At 44.9% G+C, this 17,467-nt stretch overlaps 1 protein-coding gene across 1 annotated transcript; it reads left to right on the top strand.

The window, feature by feature from the left end:
* The first annotated feature begins 2,236 nt into the window (after positions 1 to 2,236).
* KCNV2 (potassium voltage-gated channel modifier subfamily V member 2) lies at positions 2,237 to 14,673 on the top strand. Its single transcript, XM_059656794.1, has 2 exons — positions 2,237 to 3,787; positions 13,810 to 14,673. Exons 1-2 carry the CDS (start codon positions 2,420 to 2,422, stop codon positions 14,089 to 14,091), a joined length of 1,650 nt encoding a protein of 549 aa, XP_059512777.1. The 5' UTR covers positions 2,237 to 2,419; the 3' UTR covers positions 14,092 to 14,673.
* The last annotated feature ends 2,794 nt before the right edge of the window (positions 14,674 to 17,467 follow it).

Here is a 17,467-nt window from a genome sequence, read left to right as displayed (position 1 = left end):
CAAGAGTGTTGAAAGTTTAGGTACAAAGTATTATATGATTGCAATGGAAAGAGAGAACATTAAAAATATGAAAATAATACTTTTCCTTTTTATCATAGTACTAGAGGCCCAAAGCACGAAATTCGTGCAAGGGGCTCGGCCCTCGCAGGCCCGGCTTCGTCAGGAAGGTCGTCCGGACAGTTGTTCTGCCGTTTGGTCTAATCAGCATATTAGCTCTTCATTATATAGGATAATTGATTCTGAAGAAAATAGTGAATTTATGTAATATATAAAAACAGTTGTGACAGCAGTTGGCACAATGTAAAGAAGAGATGTAATTGGAAAATCTGTTAAGTATGTGGCTAGAGAAACATCAGTATTGTGTGCCCACAGGAGAACACTGGAAATACACCGAGGAACTGGGAGGCCAGTCCTAGCGAGAGGCTTTATTCGAAGCCTGTAGGTCTGAGCCCTATTGGAAGCTAAACAACAGCAGCAGATGCTATACTAGCAGGTACGGACCCTGTGGCAACTGTCACCTCCCCAACACCTTTGATATCTAGTTAAAACTGAACTACATGATAAAGATAGCACTACAAATCAGCGAGGCGAGAACGGGTTATTCAATTAATATGTTGAACCTTCTGGATTAAAAAAAAAACTGAAAAATAAAGTTGGGTCTCTATTTCACTCTTTACATCAAAATTAATTCCTGATAAATCAAATCTTTAACTGTGAAAAATGAAACCATAAGAAGAAATTTTTTAAAGAATTAGAGAGGTGAAAACACTTCTAGCATGACATACACCCAGAAATCATAAAATAAACTCAGAAAAATATATTTGTAGTTCCTATCACAGGCAAAAGGTCTGTTTTCATGATATATAAAGCTCTCCTACAAATCAATAAGAAAATACCAACAACTCAATGGGAAGTAGAAAAAGAAATACAACAGCTTTTAATCACACGAAACGATGTTCAAATGCATTCATAAGAGAAACATTAAATTAGCCCACACATTTTTCACCTATGAAATAGGAAGGGCTCAGGAAAAGTGATAATACACTCTCAGATACTGATGGTGAGTTGTAAATTGGTAAACTTTTATGACAGAAACTTGGCATTACCAGTCAATATTACACATGTGAGGTTTTTAGCAATTCCACCTCCAACAATTTATCCTTCATATATCTTAATATGTATGAAGTAATGTATGTATAAGGTTATTCATTGCGCCACTGTCTATGAGAGCAAAGGTAGAATGTCTATCACTATCAGACGACCAAGTAGATATTTTCAGAATGAGGCAGATATTTATGTTCAGATATAAAACACCTCCAAGACATATGGTTAATTGGAAAGAGCAAAATGTATTGCACACTATGATTTGTGTTAACAATAGAGCGCTATTCAGGTGATAGATGGAGATAGGTTTTTGCTTGTATGTGTTCAGGAGATTTCTGGAAGGCTAACCAGAAAGTACTAACAGTGGTTGCCTCCTCAGAGGCCCACTTGATAGCTGTAAGTTCAGGTTGAGATAATTTTTTTTTACCATAATGCACCTTTGTACCTTTTGTACCACATGTATCAGCTAACCAAAATAAACTGAATTTAAAAACAAATTCCCGGCTCAAAGCAACTCCCTTGCTCTTCTCTGATACCCCCATCTTTTTTCTTGTGCTTGCAGATTTAGATCGCCTATAAAGCCATGAGCAACTTGAGGGCTGCACTGTGTCTTCATTGAATTCCCATCTCCGGCATCCAGCACAGTGCCTTACATACAAAAAGAGACTTAGAAGAAAAAAAAAAAAGTGATGTCTTGAAGAGTGATGGAGACCTTTTTCTTGGAAAGAAGTCTAGGCCAGCGTTACCTATGGCCTAATACAGCAGCGAGCAGGGCTGCGAGGCCCCAAAAACATCTACCCACCAGTCCTGGGGTTCTACCTTTAAGAAGAGGGAGGGTAAGAAAGAGACAGAGTTCAAAACAGAAACTGAGCAATGTTCTATAGCTAATTCAGCTGATTTCATCTCAGCATAGGTACACCCAGCACTCCCTAAGGGAAGGCCTAACGGATGGCCCGCATTTTTATCAGCCATCATCTCTGCCACTTTCTGATCACCTACAGATTTAAGACCACATAATCATCCCCCACGTCACAGAGTGAAGGGAGAGGGGGAGGAAAAAGACTAAGAGGATCCAAATCCCTTCTAAGACTTGCTTCTCCCTTCTCAGCAAGATTAGAGCAGTCAACAGCCGTCTGCCTATGTGTTCAGACCCAGCAGCCCGGGCCGCACTGCCCAGTGCCGGAGGGCAGTGTCTGGGACCCTAGTCTGTGGTCCGAAGTGCAGGGCATACGATCCATCTGCCCCGTGGCAGTGAGTAAGCTGGGGACCCTACCACAGCCAGGATGGAAAAGCCAGGGACCGGCTTCCCGCAGCCATGCTGAAAAACAGTGAGAGGAGGCGGTCTTGGGGCTACAGGCCCTGGAATACCGCGGAGGGTAGCGATGCACCCACTTCAGGGAACAGCCAACACCGCGGGAGCATCTGCTCCCTGGAGGCGCGTTCCGGCTCCCAGGCCAGCATCCCACCGTGGACCGAGGGCAACTATAACTACTACATCGAGGAGGACGAGGACGGGGAGGAGGAGGAGCAGTGGAAGGACGACTTGGGCGATGTGGCCGAGGAGGACCAGCAGCCAGAGGAGGCCGCCCGGACGGAAGGCGGCACCGAGGGCTCCACGCTGAACGTGAACGTGGGCGGCCAGAGCTACCACCTGGACTGCGCGCAGCTGGCCTGCTACCCCAAGACGCGCCTGGGCCGCCTGGCCGCCTGCACCAGCCGCGGCCGCCAGCTGGGCCTGTGCGACGACTACGAGGCGCAGGCGGACGAGTACTTCTTCGATCGCGACCCGGCCGTCTTCCAGCTGGTCTACAACTTCTACCTGTGCGGGGCGCTGCAGGTGTGCGACGCGCTGTGCCCGCGCCGCTTCCTGGAGGAGCTGGGCTACTGGGGCGTGCGGCTCAAGTACACGCCGCGCTGCTGCCGCATCTGCTTCGAGGAGCGGCGCGACGAGCTGAGCGAGCAGCTCAAGATCCAGCGCGAGCTGCGCGCCCAGGCGCGGGCCGAGGAGGCGGAGCAGCTCTTCCGCGACGTGCGCTTCTGCGGGCCGCAGCGCCAGCGCCTCTGGAACCTCATGGAGAAGCCCTTCTCGTCCCCGGCCGCCAAGGCCATCGGGGTGGCCTCCAGCCTCTTCGTGCTCGTCTCCATCGTGGCGCTGGCCCTCAACACGGTGGAGGAGATGCACCAGCGGGCGGAGGGCGGCCGCTGGGCGGTGCTGGAGCACGTGGAGGTGCTGTGCATCGCCTTCTTCACGCTCGAGTTCCTGCTGCGCCTGGCCTCCACGCCCGACCTGCGTCGCTTCGCGCGCAGCGCCCTCAACCTGGTGGACCTGGTGGCCATCCTGCCGCTCTACCTGCAGCTGCTGCTCGAGTGCTTCGCGGACGAGGACCAGCGGCGCGGCCAGGGCTCCTCCCGGGAGCACGACCTGGAGACGGTGGGCAAGGTGGGCCAGGTGCTGCGTGTCATGCGCCTGATGCGCATCTTCCGCATCCTCAAGCTGGCGCGGCACTCCACCGGCCTGCGCGCCTTTGGCTTCACCCTGCGCCAGTGCTACCAGCAGGTGGGCTGCCTGCTGCTCTTCATCGCCATGGGCATCTTCTCCTTCTCCGCTGCCGTCTACTCCGTGGAGCACGACGTGCCCGGCACCAACTTCACCAGCATCCCGCACTCCTGGTGGTGGGCCGCGGTGAGTGCCATGGCCGTGGGCTTTCCTGCTCTCCTCACCGCCCTCCCATTCCCCGGTGCTCAGCTGCCTGTCTTCATCCCCTGATCGCCCCTTTGCCTTGCAAAAGGACCACCCCATGGCTGCCTCCAGCTAACGAAAAAGAGAGAGGGTTGTGGGGGGTTGGAAAGACAGAGACACTGTCGTCCAGTAAGTAACGATTTGACTTGGCCCTCAGAATCTCCAAATCTAGAGTTAGTTTAAAAACCCTTGCCAGGCAGATTTTAAGAATTCGTTGTTGATGTCTGTGGGAAGCTGCCTGATCACCATTCTTGTTGCCGCTCATTGAAGATCTGTTATCCTAAGTAGTTGATAACTTTATCTTCACCAAGGTGGTGGTTTTGATCACTATTTCTATTTAAAACAGAACAAGTTGGAAGTGGTTTTCATTTTTTTGTTGTGATTGTTGTGTGTTGTTGTTGTTGTTGTTGTTGTTGTTTTGTAAGGAAACTGCATGTTTATTCCGGAGAGGAAGTGAGACTTGGCTGAACACTGTCTGTCACCTTAACTGAAATCCCATTGGTCCTAGCTAAACTGAGTGAGTTAAGGAGCACCTAAAACTGGAACATGCTCCAATGTCACAGAAACGCTTTCAGGACTTGGAATTATTGCCTCATTTTATAGAGAGAGGAACTGAGGCGCAGAGAGTTTGAGTGCAGACACACAGCTAAATCCAGAGAGAAGACTGAAGCCCAAGCCAGTACAAGCGCAAAACCATTGCCCCTTCCACACCCAGCACCGCCTCTCCCGTGCGTTAGCTCGTCTGCAGGCCTTGAACAGTGAATATACTAGTTATTTTTGTCACTTCTTTCTGTAGTAGTTGCCTTTTCATAACAATTTATGCCATCTACTCTCATACCTGCATTTCTGGGATGCTAGACTAAATCCCTGAAAAATCCCTGACGTCCTGGAAATGCTGACTGTGTCTTCTCGGGTCAGTGAGTAAGCTGGCATGTGTGCATACGAAGAACTAGGTAAATTATATGGCTTCCATATTTTCTTTTTGTTGTTGACACTATTACAGATGCCTCCAATTTTCCCCCCTTTGCCCACCTACACCTAGCCCTGCCACCCCACCCCCAGCCTTCACCACACTGTTGTCTGTGTCCATGGGCTCTGCATAGATGTTCTTTAGCTACTCTCTTTGCCTTCTTTTATCCAGACCCTCCCACTCTCCTCCCCTCTGACACCTGTCAGTCTGTTCCATATATTTTCTTAAGTAGATTATTATAATGCCTTTAAAGACATTAAGCAAATATAACCAGTTTTTCTAGAAAGTCGGTATTTTCAACATTAACATTGGGTATGTCAGAACCCAAAGTCTCGGGTGAACTATCTGAGGTGAACCAACCCGGGGCTACTAACCATGCAGCTTGGTAGGATGGAAGGAAGATTTCTATTTCGATTCTTGCATCAGATCTGGTAATAATTACCTATGAGCCTAAATAATGAGCTGTGAAACCTCACTCCCTCACTCCCACCCTCAGTGTCCTCGGCTCTACAAAGGGAGGATGGAGAGCTCAAATGTCCTTCAGCTTGAGAGCTCTTTTCAGTGAAGGGCTGACATTAGGCTCTTCCAAACAAGCTACCCAAATGCCACTCCCCTGATCATATTCCAGACGACAAAAGGTCATCTCCATGGTAGGTAAACTGTAAGTACAGATGGAGCTGATAGAGAGTGATTTTTTCCCCAGCAAATGACATTTACTTTGGAGGTGAGTAAGGTAGGCAGGGAAAAGAGCAAATCCACATGCTGATGATATAATTCCACGTTTTAGAGAGCCAACTTCTCATTCATTCAGATATCCTAGAAGACTCGCATATATAGGCCGGACCTAGTGGACGCATTAATATTTTAATTTTAACCCACAAAACTTTTTTTTTTTTTTACCTTTTGTATATGAACAGAAAGATTTTTATAAAATTGTTCTCGCCAATACTGGATTTTCCTTTTTAAAAATTCCCTGGAGTGAATGCCCTTTGACTCCATTTAATTTCTTGATTGGTTTAATATACAATGATGTTTAAAACTTTCAAATGATCCCCTTTTATGTTCGCTGAAATTATTTTACTCAAGACCAGTATTTTCCATAAGTTGAACAATAAAAATTGAATCAACATCCAGGTTTTATCTACAATAAATTTTACCAATGATTGCTTTTACCAATATGAGTTTTCTCTTGTAGCCTTTATCTCTAGCAGGCGCTATTTTCACAAACCAAAATTTGTACATTTCAACCTTACTGTTTCCCGACCTTAGCCTTTATCAATGGCCTTTGTTCATTTTATTCTCTGAGAATTATTTATACTAGTAAGAATCATTATGAATTAGATAAAAGACTGATAACTTGTATTTATTTCTAAACTATCTATAAGAGCAATTGCCCTTGAACATTCAAGCGCTGCTCTATTCCCCAGGACTAATGTCTTATTAACCCAGTTCTTAATACTTCTACTAACATTGCATATTGTGTACTAAGGGTTTGTATTCTCCGTACAGCAAAGAGAAAGGAACACTGTCAAAATGATGCAGACAGAATGTCTTATTTCCTTATATGGATACAAAGTAAAAAGATGCAAAATATTAGGACCAATTCCTCAGGTTAACCCACAAAACTCCATCTCATTCATTCACTGAGCAAGAATTTTTTAGCACCTCCAGTGTGCCAAGCAGTATTCTAAACACTAGAGATACCAAGTGATAGAAAGAAGAGAAGATGAAGTTCTTTCACTTGTAGAGTGTATATTCTAATGGAGAAAAATGTCAGATGTTTGTGTGTCTTGTATAGAATAATAGGATTGAGTCAACAATAAAAAAATAAATTTTAAAAAGATGAAGGAAAAAAATTAATAGGATCGAGAGTGACTTGGATGGCAAAATCTACATCTGATGGATGGCCAGAGATGCCCTCTTAAAGAGAACATTTAGGTAAAATTTGAACCATGAGAAAAAAAACTCATATAAATATATACAGTGGGGCCTTGACTTACGAATTTAATTCGTTCCAAGACCGAGCTCATTAACTCAAATTACTCTGTCAACTCAATGCAAAAAATCGGCCGAGAGACAGCTGGTATCTCAAAAAACTCGTTAGTCGGGACACTCGTAAGTCAAGGCCCCACTGTGTAACTAAACAAATGTGAGAATCCAAGAAGTGGAATCCTAGAAGTAACTTTAATTGAATAGTCTCCAAGCATTGTATTGATCATACATCTCATAATTTAAAATTTTTGAGCACACTCCCATGATCAGTGTGTGTTTAGTTATTCATAAATTTTAAGCCATTTATTATCACAATAATATTGCTTCACAAACCACCCCAAAACTCAGTGGCTTAAAATGCCAAGCATATATTTAGCTAATGAGTTTGGGAGTCATCAATTTACGCTGGTTTCAACCAGAAGGTTCTTCTGATTTGGCCTCATATCTGACAGTCAGCTGGCTAACAGCTGGAGTGAAGGAGGAGACTAGGCTAGATAGCTATCATTCTTTAGCAGACATGTATCCATGGCAAAAGATGAGAGAGAGAGAGAGAGAGAGAGAGAGAGAGAGAGAGAGAGAGAGAGAGAGAGAGAGAGAGAGAGAGAGAGGTCATTGCAAGCACTGTATAAGCTTCTCTTTAATGTCATTTGCTCAACCCATTGGCCAAAGCAAGTCACAAGACCACACTCAGAGTTAAAGGGCAGGGTAGGTTAACCCAGCCACTATAGGAAAGCCCTATAACGTTATAGGCAAATAGCTTGGATAAAGGAAGATACAAAGAATTAGTTTCAGAAGCACAATCATTCTACTGCAGTAAGATATTCCTGCTCAAATATATTATACACATCAGAAAACATACACTCACACTGACATTTCAAGGACGAGGTAAAGAATGATAGGACGGATATTTTCTTCCGCCATTCCAGTGCTATATCCCTTGCAGTATATTCACCCACATTAGGTTCTCTAACCCATTCTCCTATGCTTTTAGTGCTTCCAGACAACCCCAAATATGAATTACTTTTAATAATCGTCCCTCTCTCTCTGCCAAGGACTTTCCTCTGCTCAACTCAGGGTTTTAAGAGGAATACAACAATTTTCATTGCTGTGAATTCTCCCACAGCTGCAAAACAAATCCCACAAGGACACTCATGTCTGCAAACACTCGTGCATTTGGATATAAAATAGACCCGTCCCACTCAGCTGTCAAATGACAGTTATTTGTGAGCGCTAATGTAATAGGAAACATATGTAAGATGCTAGCCTGTAGTACATCCACAATAAATAGAAGCTACCATGTTTGACTAGTTAATAGTCTTTATCACATGGAAGCAATAACCTTTGCTTCCGGATTCATTTGGGGAGAAATAAAACAGAAGTGATTCCTTCTCTACTGGGGGGAGAGACTGTGGGACATACAAAAGGGTCAGCTGTCTTATCCTGGGACAGCTTCTGGGTGTTTAGATGAAGAGGCCCAGGCTTGCTAAGCTCTCAGGGTTGCCTGGTGTGGGAAATGCATGGCACAGCTCAGTAAGAACAATTAGCTCGATGATGATGAAGCTGTAATCATTGGCCTCCAGTGTGGCTATGTTTTCACATAGAAAAGGGCAAATGGGCCGTTCAACAAACCATTTCCTTCTGAGCTTTCAGAGCGAGTTAAAACTGTGGAAACCAAACAGGAAACTGTGTCATGAACTCATTCCTCCAGGAACCTACAGAGGCTCTTCAAAAAGAAAATTTACCTCTGGCTGAGGCATCTGATAATTGAGCCCCAGAGACCTTGCTCCTCTCTTTGGTTTCCCAAAGTATGATATCATTTCCTTGTAAATGGGTGTACTTATGAGATCATTCAGATTTGTTTTATTTTTTTAATCTTTGTTGATTTTGAGAGAGAGAGAGAGAGAGAGAGAGAGAGAGAGAGAGAGAGAGAGAGGAGAACATCAATCTGTTGTTCCATTTATGTATGCATTCTTTGGTTGGTTCTTGTCTGGGGATCGAACCTGCAACCTTGGCATATTGGGATGACACTCTCACCAAATGAGCTACCCGGTCAGGGCACTATATATTCTGTATTGTTATGGATTGATTGCATGCATTGAGGAGAGCCATTTGGAAGGTGAATCAGTGAAGTTATACTCAGGAGAACAATGTGGGTATTTTAAACAGGAGATTTGATGCTGGGAAATAGATACATAGGTGCCAGAGGGCTAGAAGCAAAAAGGGTAAACTGAGATAACCCAAAGATTGGCAAATGTAGGAAACAGCTGTCAGCCCTAGAACTGGGGAACAAACAGGAGAAGGGAGAGTTACCAACCATGGCGTACAGAGGAGGAGCCTCTGAGCAGCTGTTGCAGGGACCCCTGAGCAAGCACCGTGAGGTTGATGCCACGTGTGCTGAAAGGTCCCTGGGCCATAAATACCTGCTCTTATTGGAGGGTGACGCCAGAAACAGAAGCAGCTATAGAGACTCCCATCTCCTCATCGCACCTTCCAGCCTCCCAACAGCGTCTCTCATTGGCAGAACACAACCAGAAGACAGTGGGCAAGGAAATTCGGGGATTGTAGTTTGCAGACTCCCAGTTGCAGAATTACAAAATACAGCTCAGAAGAGTGTCAGACTTGGGACTGAGAGACAACAGGTAAATGTCTGGCCCCGCCGGCAATTCATGTTCTAGCTCCTTCAGAGCTGGCGCAGGAGCTGTCAATGGACAAAGGCTACTAGGCACCTTTATGACTTTTGATCTTGTGGACTCCTGATTTGAGGGTGGCCCCCTTCTATCTCTTTAAACTATGCTCTTCCTGTTTGACCATTATGACTTGACTGGGACATGACAGAATTGCAGAGGGCAGGGAGAAGTGCCAGGTCAGCCGAAAATGCAGAGGGCATCAGATTATTAGCACCTTTCTATGAGTGTATTCATAGACTCCCAAGCTTGCTTTAGCTTTTGCACACCTCCTCCTTACTGTGCAATTTATGTACGTGTCAGACCTGTAATATGTAGATGAGCTGGTTGTTCTCTCCCAGGTGCTCACCTATGATGTGATTCTAACAGTGCTTCCGCTGGTCAAAACAGTCTTTGAATTTCACTGAAGAACTATCTTCAGAGTCTGTGACATGTCCATTTGCTTCCTTCTAATCATGCTTAATCTTTACCTTTTTGAGAGTAGATTCAATACTTTAAAATAGTCTAGACCCCTGAGTTTAATATTGGCATCTAAACTTAATCCTCAAGCTGAGGCATCAGATAACTGTGTCCTAATTGTGGCCCAATAAACCCACTTGTTTCAAGGTCATTCCACTGAATCCTCTGTGCAGATTATAATCCTAAAGAGGAATTCCTAAAATATTTGTAGCAACAGCGGCATGGGTCGGCTAAGTATAGCCTTTGAAGCTCAGTCCTTTGAAGAACTGAGGTATGTAATGATTTTAGCCGGAACATCTTAGTCTTAAATTTTTTTGGAAAAATAAGAAGGAATGTTAATTATTTTTAAAAATCAGTTTTATTCCTTGGGATCATAATTTCAAGATTCATGGATTAATGGCTGCCAAGGTTTCATACATGCCTAGTTCATGATGAAAGAAACATTCCTTGTTGAAGGAGAAATTCAAGTATAGCCATTCTACAGCTTTGGAGAAAAACTGGATGCTTGTCCTCCTTGTAATGTTTAGCAGGCCAAGATTTGCTGATTAGTGGGTAAGCTGCTAGGGGAAAGTCACATTCCGGGCTTTTGGGACCCAAAGGCTAGGGAAAATATGTAAGTTTTCAATGGAATGGTAAGTTTCCAGTTTACAGAATGGCTGAGCCAGCCAGTTTTTCAGGATATTAAGATGGATTATAGAACATACTACAAACTGGATGAACCTCAGAAACATTAGGCTGAGTGAAAGAAGCCAGATAAAATTTCCAGAAGAGGCAAATCTACAAAGAAGGCAAGTAGATGAGTGGTTACGTGGGACTGGAGATGGGAATTCAGAGTAGTGACAGATGTTTTGAGGTGATGGAAATGTTCTAAAGATGGATTTTAGTGATGATTGCTCAACTCTGTAAATTCACTCAAAATCATTTAACTGTACCCTTGAAACAAGTGAATTTCATATTATGCAAATTATACCTCAATAAAGCTGCTGTTATGTTGTGTGTGTTTTTTAAAAAAGATGGATTGTAGAAATTTTGGCCACATTTCCAAACCCAGTTGGTGCTAATGTGAGAACTCAATCTGCAAACTCATATGGGTCAGTCTGGGGCCTTCAATGTTTAACGCTCATCCAGGGAGAAATGGTTGGGCCTGTGGAACGTGGAGAAAAAGTAACCTAAAGCCAAGGAATCCCGAGTTCCTCTTGGAGCCAAGGAGCACCCAGATCACCAGCTGAGTCAAATTACCCACAAAACCGACAAGGCATAAATTAGCTATGCATTTTGAACAAATTCTTCCACACCCGTCATACAGAGCCCCTAGCAGGAGAGATCTTTTCTCTAAAAATAGAGATCCAAGATATACAAAGATATTTAGACCATATTATGCACATCACATATTTAATCTTCCTTACGACAATTAGCTTTGCTTTTAGCTTTTCACTAAACATTCAGCCAATAAAGAAAAAAGAAAGACATGAAGTTGCTTTGGGAGTGAGGCAAGGCCAGTATCAGGATTGACCAGAAGTTTAAAAAGGCACTTTGTCTCAATTCTTTTCCTTCCTCTGCATCCCATTCCGCCCCCCACCCTCCCCAATCCTGAGCCCTTGAAGGACTGGTTCACCTAAAAGCCTCAGCTTTGGCCTTTCATGGAAGCTTCCTGTTCTAACTGTACCCTTCTTGTCCCTCACCCTTATTATCCAAACTCCCTTTAGGCCTCCTCCAGGGAATGGAGACTAACCAAACATTCATACAGAGGTGTGAGCGATGCTGTTACTGACATATGTTCAGTTCTGACAGAGACCTGACTCAGGTTCTTTTACTTTTGCTGTGGCCAGTGACAGCACACACACACACACACACACACACACACACACACACACACACATATACTTGGAGATTAACCCACACTCTTAGTTGATCACGACCTCTCATCACCTTTGATCCAGAAGGTAGGAAAGAGAGATTCTGTCCTGGAGCGAGTGTCTGCCCCAGCCAGTCTCCCTCGGAGCATCCTGCAGGAGCCAAGAGGGACCTGCTTCCACAGCCTGTCAGGCTAATAAGCTTAAGGACTAACATTATCACGCACACGTTGCGTCAGGCACTCCTTCAATTCCCACTACTCTGTGAGGTAGTAGTATTCTCCCCTCATTTCAAAAGTGGCAATGGAGGCAGAGACAATGTAGGTGCCCAAGACACACATCTGAGAAGTGGATTCAGATCCATATAGCCTAGTGCAGTGGTTCTCAACCTGGGCCGCACATTAGAATCACCTGGGAATCTTTTTAAAATCCTGATTTCTGGGCTTCATCCTCTGGAAATTGTTTCTTTGTTACTAATGTTGTGGCCCCACCCATAACAAAGAAACAGAATTTCCGGAGGATGAGGCCCAGAAATCAGGATTTTAAAAAGATTCCCAGGTGATTCTAATGTGTGGCCCAGGTTGAGAACCACTGGCCTAGTGCCATACTTGTCTCCTTAAGCCGTCTACGCCATGCTGCCTCTCTTAGATGCTTGTTTGTGGATAGCCCATCCCTCGGCAGGTCTCTCACCGAGGATGGAGCAGTGAGAGGTGGTGGGTCACCCGCCCCAAAGGGGAGGTACAAGCTTTCTCTGAAGGGCTGGACGGAGCTCCTGTGCTTATCAGCTCCATCAGATTTGCCCAGCTGGCTCAATTCTTCATTTCATTCTACCTAATCCATCACACGCGTTCTAAGTTCAAACTGACCCTTACATTATAAACAAATAATAAAGTTTGCATTTCTAAAGTAAAGGCCATTTTGGTGCAGGGAAACAGGATGACTTTGCACATTTTACTGCCACCTGCTGGGACACTGTGGCAACGACAACACAAATCCATGACGCACACAGTGCCCCCTGGAGTTGTGCAAAGCACAGTGTTTACAACTGCAGGCAGCAGCCCTGCCTAATGTAGCCAATAGTCTGGGGATAAAGGGAGTCTTAGTACATGAGGCATACAAAACAAGCCCCGAGAGATTTTCCTAGTTTTCTCTCTCGCTACCCTGACTGGTAACTAATTCCATGGATCTGCATGTCAAAACGGAAGCTTGACAACCTAAATAAATCTCTACTTAGCGGAATCTAAAGCACAGCGACTAGAGTTTGGGAAGACTTTCATGCAGAGTGAACTGTCTTTGGTTGGTGATGTCTTTAAAAAATCCCTTCACAGCATAATGAGAATATGTTTCTCCAAACATTTGCAATTAAAGCACCTTTCTATAAAATATCTCATTGGAAGTACATAATTCTGAAAGGTGTTATACTTGTCTCCATTTTAAAGATGAGAGAAGGACCACAGACGAGGTTGTTTAGTGCCTTTTGTGTGCCTGACACGGTGTTAAGGGCTTGATAGTTGTTTTCTTACTTAGTCTTCACAGGGATCCTGAGAGTTAGGTAATATCCTCCTGTTTCAGAGGAAGGAACCAAGGCTGAGACTGAATGTTTTACCCAAGGACACTCTGCTGGGAAGGGTCGGAGTAGGGACTTGAACCCAGGTCTGACTGGTGCTAAGCCTGAGCTCTTTTCAGTATGTGTATCATTTAGGCAAACCCAGGGCCTCAGTCCTAAAGCTGGCCCCGGCCGTATTCTCTCTACTGCACTGTCTGTAAGAGAATTAGAAGTGGTAGTCAGGATTTAAACCCAAGTCTTGCAACCCCAAAGCTGTGTTCTTTCCATGACAGGGGTCCTGCAGGCACATGTCCTGGCACCTCCTAGAGCTGCCTCCGTGGGGAGCTCTTACATGGCTCATGTGCACCTTCAGGGAGACAGATTCCTCCCTGCCTGTTCCATCCCTTTCTCCTCCTCCCTCATGGAGCTAACAACTCAACCCTTCCTTCCTTCCCACACAGGTGAGCATCTCCACTGTGGGCTACGGAGACATGTACCCAGAGACGCACCTGGGCAGGCTTTTTGCCTTCCTCTGCATCGCTTTTGGGATTATCCTCAACGGGATGCCAATCTCCATTCTCTACAACAAGTTCTCCGATTACTACAGCAAGCTCAAGGCTTATGAGTACACTGCCATACGAAGGGAAAGGGGAAAGGTGGACTTCGTGCAGCGAGCCAGAAAAAAGATGGCTGAGTGCTTGGCTGAAAGCAACCCACAGCCCACCCCAAGGCAAGAGAATTAATGTTCCAGAGGCCATGTGGCCGGTAGATCCTGCAACCTCCAAGGCTTCCTTCCGCCTTCCTTTTTTTATCATCAGGATTGCCCATGAAAGGACACGTGAGGCAGACATACACAGAGGGCATTCATTTCACAGAGTTCTACCTCATGAATGTTTGAACCCAGACTCAGACAGCCTCATATTGTGTTGTGTGAGAGTCTGATCATCCCAACGACATTGATAATGAGAACTCCTTGGAAGGAGTGACATCTTAGCTTTCTCTTGTAGCTTCTCATGGCTTCTCAATAAATATTTTTGCACTTGAGTTGACTTGAGAAGAATTTCCTTACATTGAAGAAAGGAAATCCTTGATTTTCCAGAGAGAGGGAATGTTGCATCAGAACTATATGAGCCCTGGCGTTAGACCAAGCCCCGTCGGAAGCCCGGATCTACCAGCTGTAGGATTTGGGACAAGTTACTTTAACTGTCTGAGCCTCAGTTTCTTCAACTGTAAAGTGTAGTTAATAAGAAACCACCTTGTAATATGAGCATGGAGAATGAAGGTAATATTTGTAAATGCTCAATAAATGGAAGCTGTTAAAACTGTTTGAGTTAGGGTACTGTCTACTAGATTCTCTAGACCGATGGTTCTCAATCAAGGGAGATTTGGTCATTGTCCACCCCCTACCCCCCTGGAAACTTGGCATTTTCTAGAGATGCTTTTGGCTGTCACCATTGTGAGGAAGGATGAGGGAGCTATGGCATCTAGTAGGCAGAGACCTGGGATGCTGCTAAATATGGACAGGACAGCCCCATAGCAAAGAATTATCTGACCCAACATATCAACAGAGCCAACACTGAGAAACCCTGGTCTGCGGTTAACATGTGAGCCCCCAGACTCAACCTGTGAAACATGCTAAAGTGTGCTCATCGCTTCTCCCTTGATAGGAGCCCACACATGTCCTCACCTCTCTAGGCCTCCTTTCCCTCACTTTCAACAAACAAACCAAAAAACTCTGCCTTTGGGGGACTATTCTGGGCCGAGTACTGAACAAAGTGAATTAAATCGATGTGGCCCTCTACTCTGGGCTCTGTCTGTGAGTCAGAAAGCCAGCTCCCATAGGGTGTAAGTTCTTTCTCTCCCTGCCCCCTTTCCTCCGAATTTCTTCCTTTTTCCATAGGACTCCTGGGAATTGAAGCCCTGGGAATTAAAGGTGTGTTTGAACTGAGCAAACAGAGATTGGCCCAATAATGAGAAGTTTTGCTATGCTGACCATCCAACGTGTCTCAGGGCATGACTGGACCGATCATGCTCATGTCATAAAAACAATCATGTTGTGTGTTCTTACAATTACAGGCACAAATATAGGTTGTATTTTATAACATTTGACCTCATTTTACCCTTGATACCATGGTATGTCCCTAAATTAGGTATTACAGTAGGTCCTCGGAGATCCGTTCCTATGCGATTTTCCCTGTAAGTCGGAACCCACCTACATAAGCACCTACATCACTCACATGGAGCACATACACAGCAGTAATGAAGTGTAACAATAAAAAAATTTAAAAGAAATATAATTCCTGACCTTTACTTGTGGTAAATAATAAAAAACATAAAGCAAATATGTACATATGTCAAAATGACGGACCTTTTTTTTTTTTAAATAAATAAATGGGAGATGGCGATGTAACCACGAAATGACGTACATCGAGTCCAACGTAACCCGAGGACTGCCTGTACCTTGTTTTTTATTCAAGAAGAAACAATTTTTCTTTTTTTTATTGAGAGAGGTTAAGTAATTCAGCCAAGTTGGCACAGTCAGTAAATAGTGAGATCAAGCTTCCAACCTGTCTGTCTGATCCCTAAGGTCCTTGCCCGAAGTCTAAACGTGTGGTTCTCAAACTGCATCAGCATCATCTGGGGGCTTATTAAACACAGATTACTGAGCCCACCCCCAGGGTCTTTGATTCAGTAGGTCGGGGTGATATCCGAGGATTTGTATTTCTACCAGCTACGAGGTTATGCTGATGCTGCTGGTCCTGGGACCACATCCTGAGAACCATGGTCTAAATCACTTCCCTTTGAATGCAAAACTAGGATGCAGCTGGAAAAACCTAGGCCAGGTTTCCCTCCCGCTTACTCCCAAGTGCCCTCAGCCTCATCACAACTGACCTGGCATCTGAAGGGTGGACAGAAACCCCACTATTTCTTGGAAGGTCACCTAGTTAAAATACAGGATGCGCAAGTAAATTTGAATTCCAGATAAGTAAATAATGTTTAGAAGTATGTCCCAAGAATTGCATGGTATATACTTCCACTAAAAAAATTAACTCCCGCTTATCTGCAATTCAAATTTAAGTGGGCACCCTCTGTTTCCATTTGCTTCTGGGAGACAAAGCGTCCTCATATGGATGGAAATTATACGCCCCCCCCCCCAAATCCTAAAACCCCATCTAAACAGCAGGACCCTCCACCAAAGGGACTTCTCTCCCTCTTGCCAAGTAAGAGGGAGGAATTTGAATGAGGCTCCTTGCCAGAAGGAACCATGGAAACAGAGTTACAACAGGCAGGAGGTCGGAACACAGTTTATGCAACCACCTGCCATGCTCAGGGCAGCAGCTGCCCCTTAAGGACACAGGGAACAGGAAGGACTGGTGTTCATCACCCCAACCCCTGCTGGAGGCCCTGAGAGAAGGACCCCAAGGAGCCCCACCGAGGTAGCTCCCTGAGAGAGGGGTGGGGGTGCAGGAGGTCTTGGTGAGGAAGATGAACTTTTGCAGGTCCCTGGGAGGGGATCTGGTAAATGACAGCAGCCCCCACCTCCCAACCTCACTAGCCACATCTGTTGAAACAGCTGTGCTCTGCCTCCCAAGAGAATGAGACTGACAGACAGAAGGGAATGAAAGCAAAACAAAACAAAAAACCAACATTCCATGAGCCCCACTGTGCGCCAGGCACAGAATCAGCATCACTTAATCCTTCAACAGCCCTATGAAGTGGGTTTCAAGGTGATCACTTACAGAGGCTTAGCCACATTGAACTTGACATGATTTTTGGCTCTGGATTTGAAACCTGGCTCTGCTACGTATTGTGATGTTAAGCATGTGAAACTGCCATTTTCATAAAAAAAACAACAACTGGGTATGGCAATGTCATACAGTGCAACTTAATATTGCGTGGTCCCTTCATTTCTTTAAGGCCGTTTCTGCATCCTTAAAATGGAGATAAAATCCTTAGCATACTGTTCAGCTCATGTTAAAGAACTAAATCATTGTGGGCTGCAATTATCATCATGACTGTTTTGCTGGCTGCGCAGAGTCATTTGTCATCAAGGAGAGGATTCGGCGGATGAAGACAGCTTTTGAGTCCTGTGGCCAGCCCCCTAGCCCTCCAGGGCTG

Source organism: Myotis daubentonii, chromosome 11, assembly GCF_963259705.1.
Source record: "Myotis daubentonii chromosome 11, mMyoDau2.1, whole genome shotgun sequence".
Lineage (NCBI taxonomy): Eukaryota > Metazoa > Chordata > Mammalia > Chiroptera > Vespertilionidae > Myotis > Myotis daubentonii.
The sequence above is the reverse complement of the archived record's forward strand: the minus strand, read 5'-3'. Positions and strand labels throughout refer to the sequence as shown.

Coding starts and splice junctions, on each gene's coding strand:
- KCNV2 (XM_059656794.1), top strand. CDS start 2,420: ATGCTGAAAAACAGTGAGAGGAGGCGGTCTTGGGGCTACAGGCCCTGG. Junction 3,788..13,809: donor ACTCCTGGTGGTGGGCCGCG/GTGAGTGCCATG, acceptor CTTCCCACACAG/GTGAGCATCTCCACTGTGGG.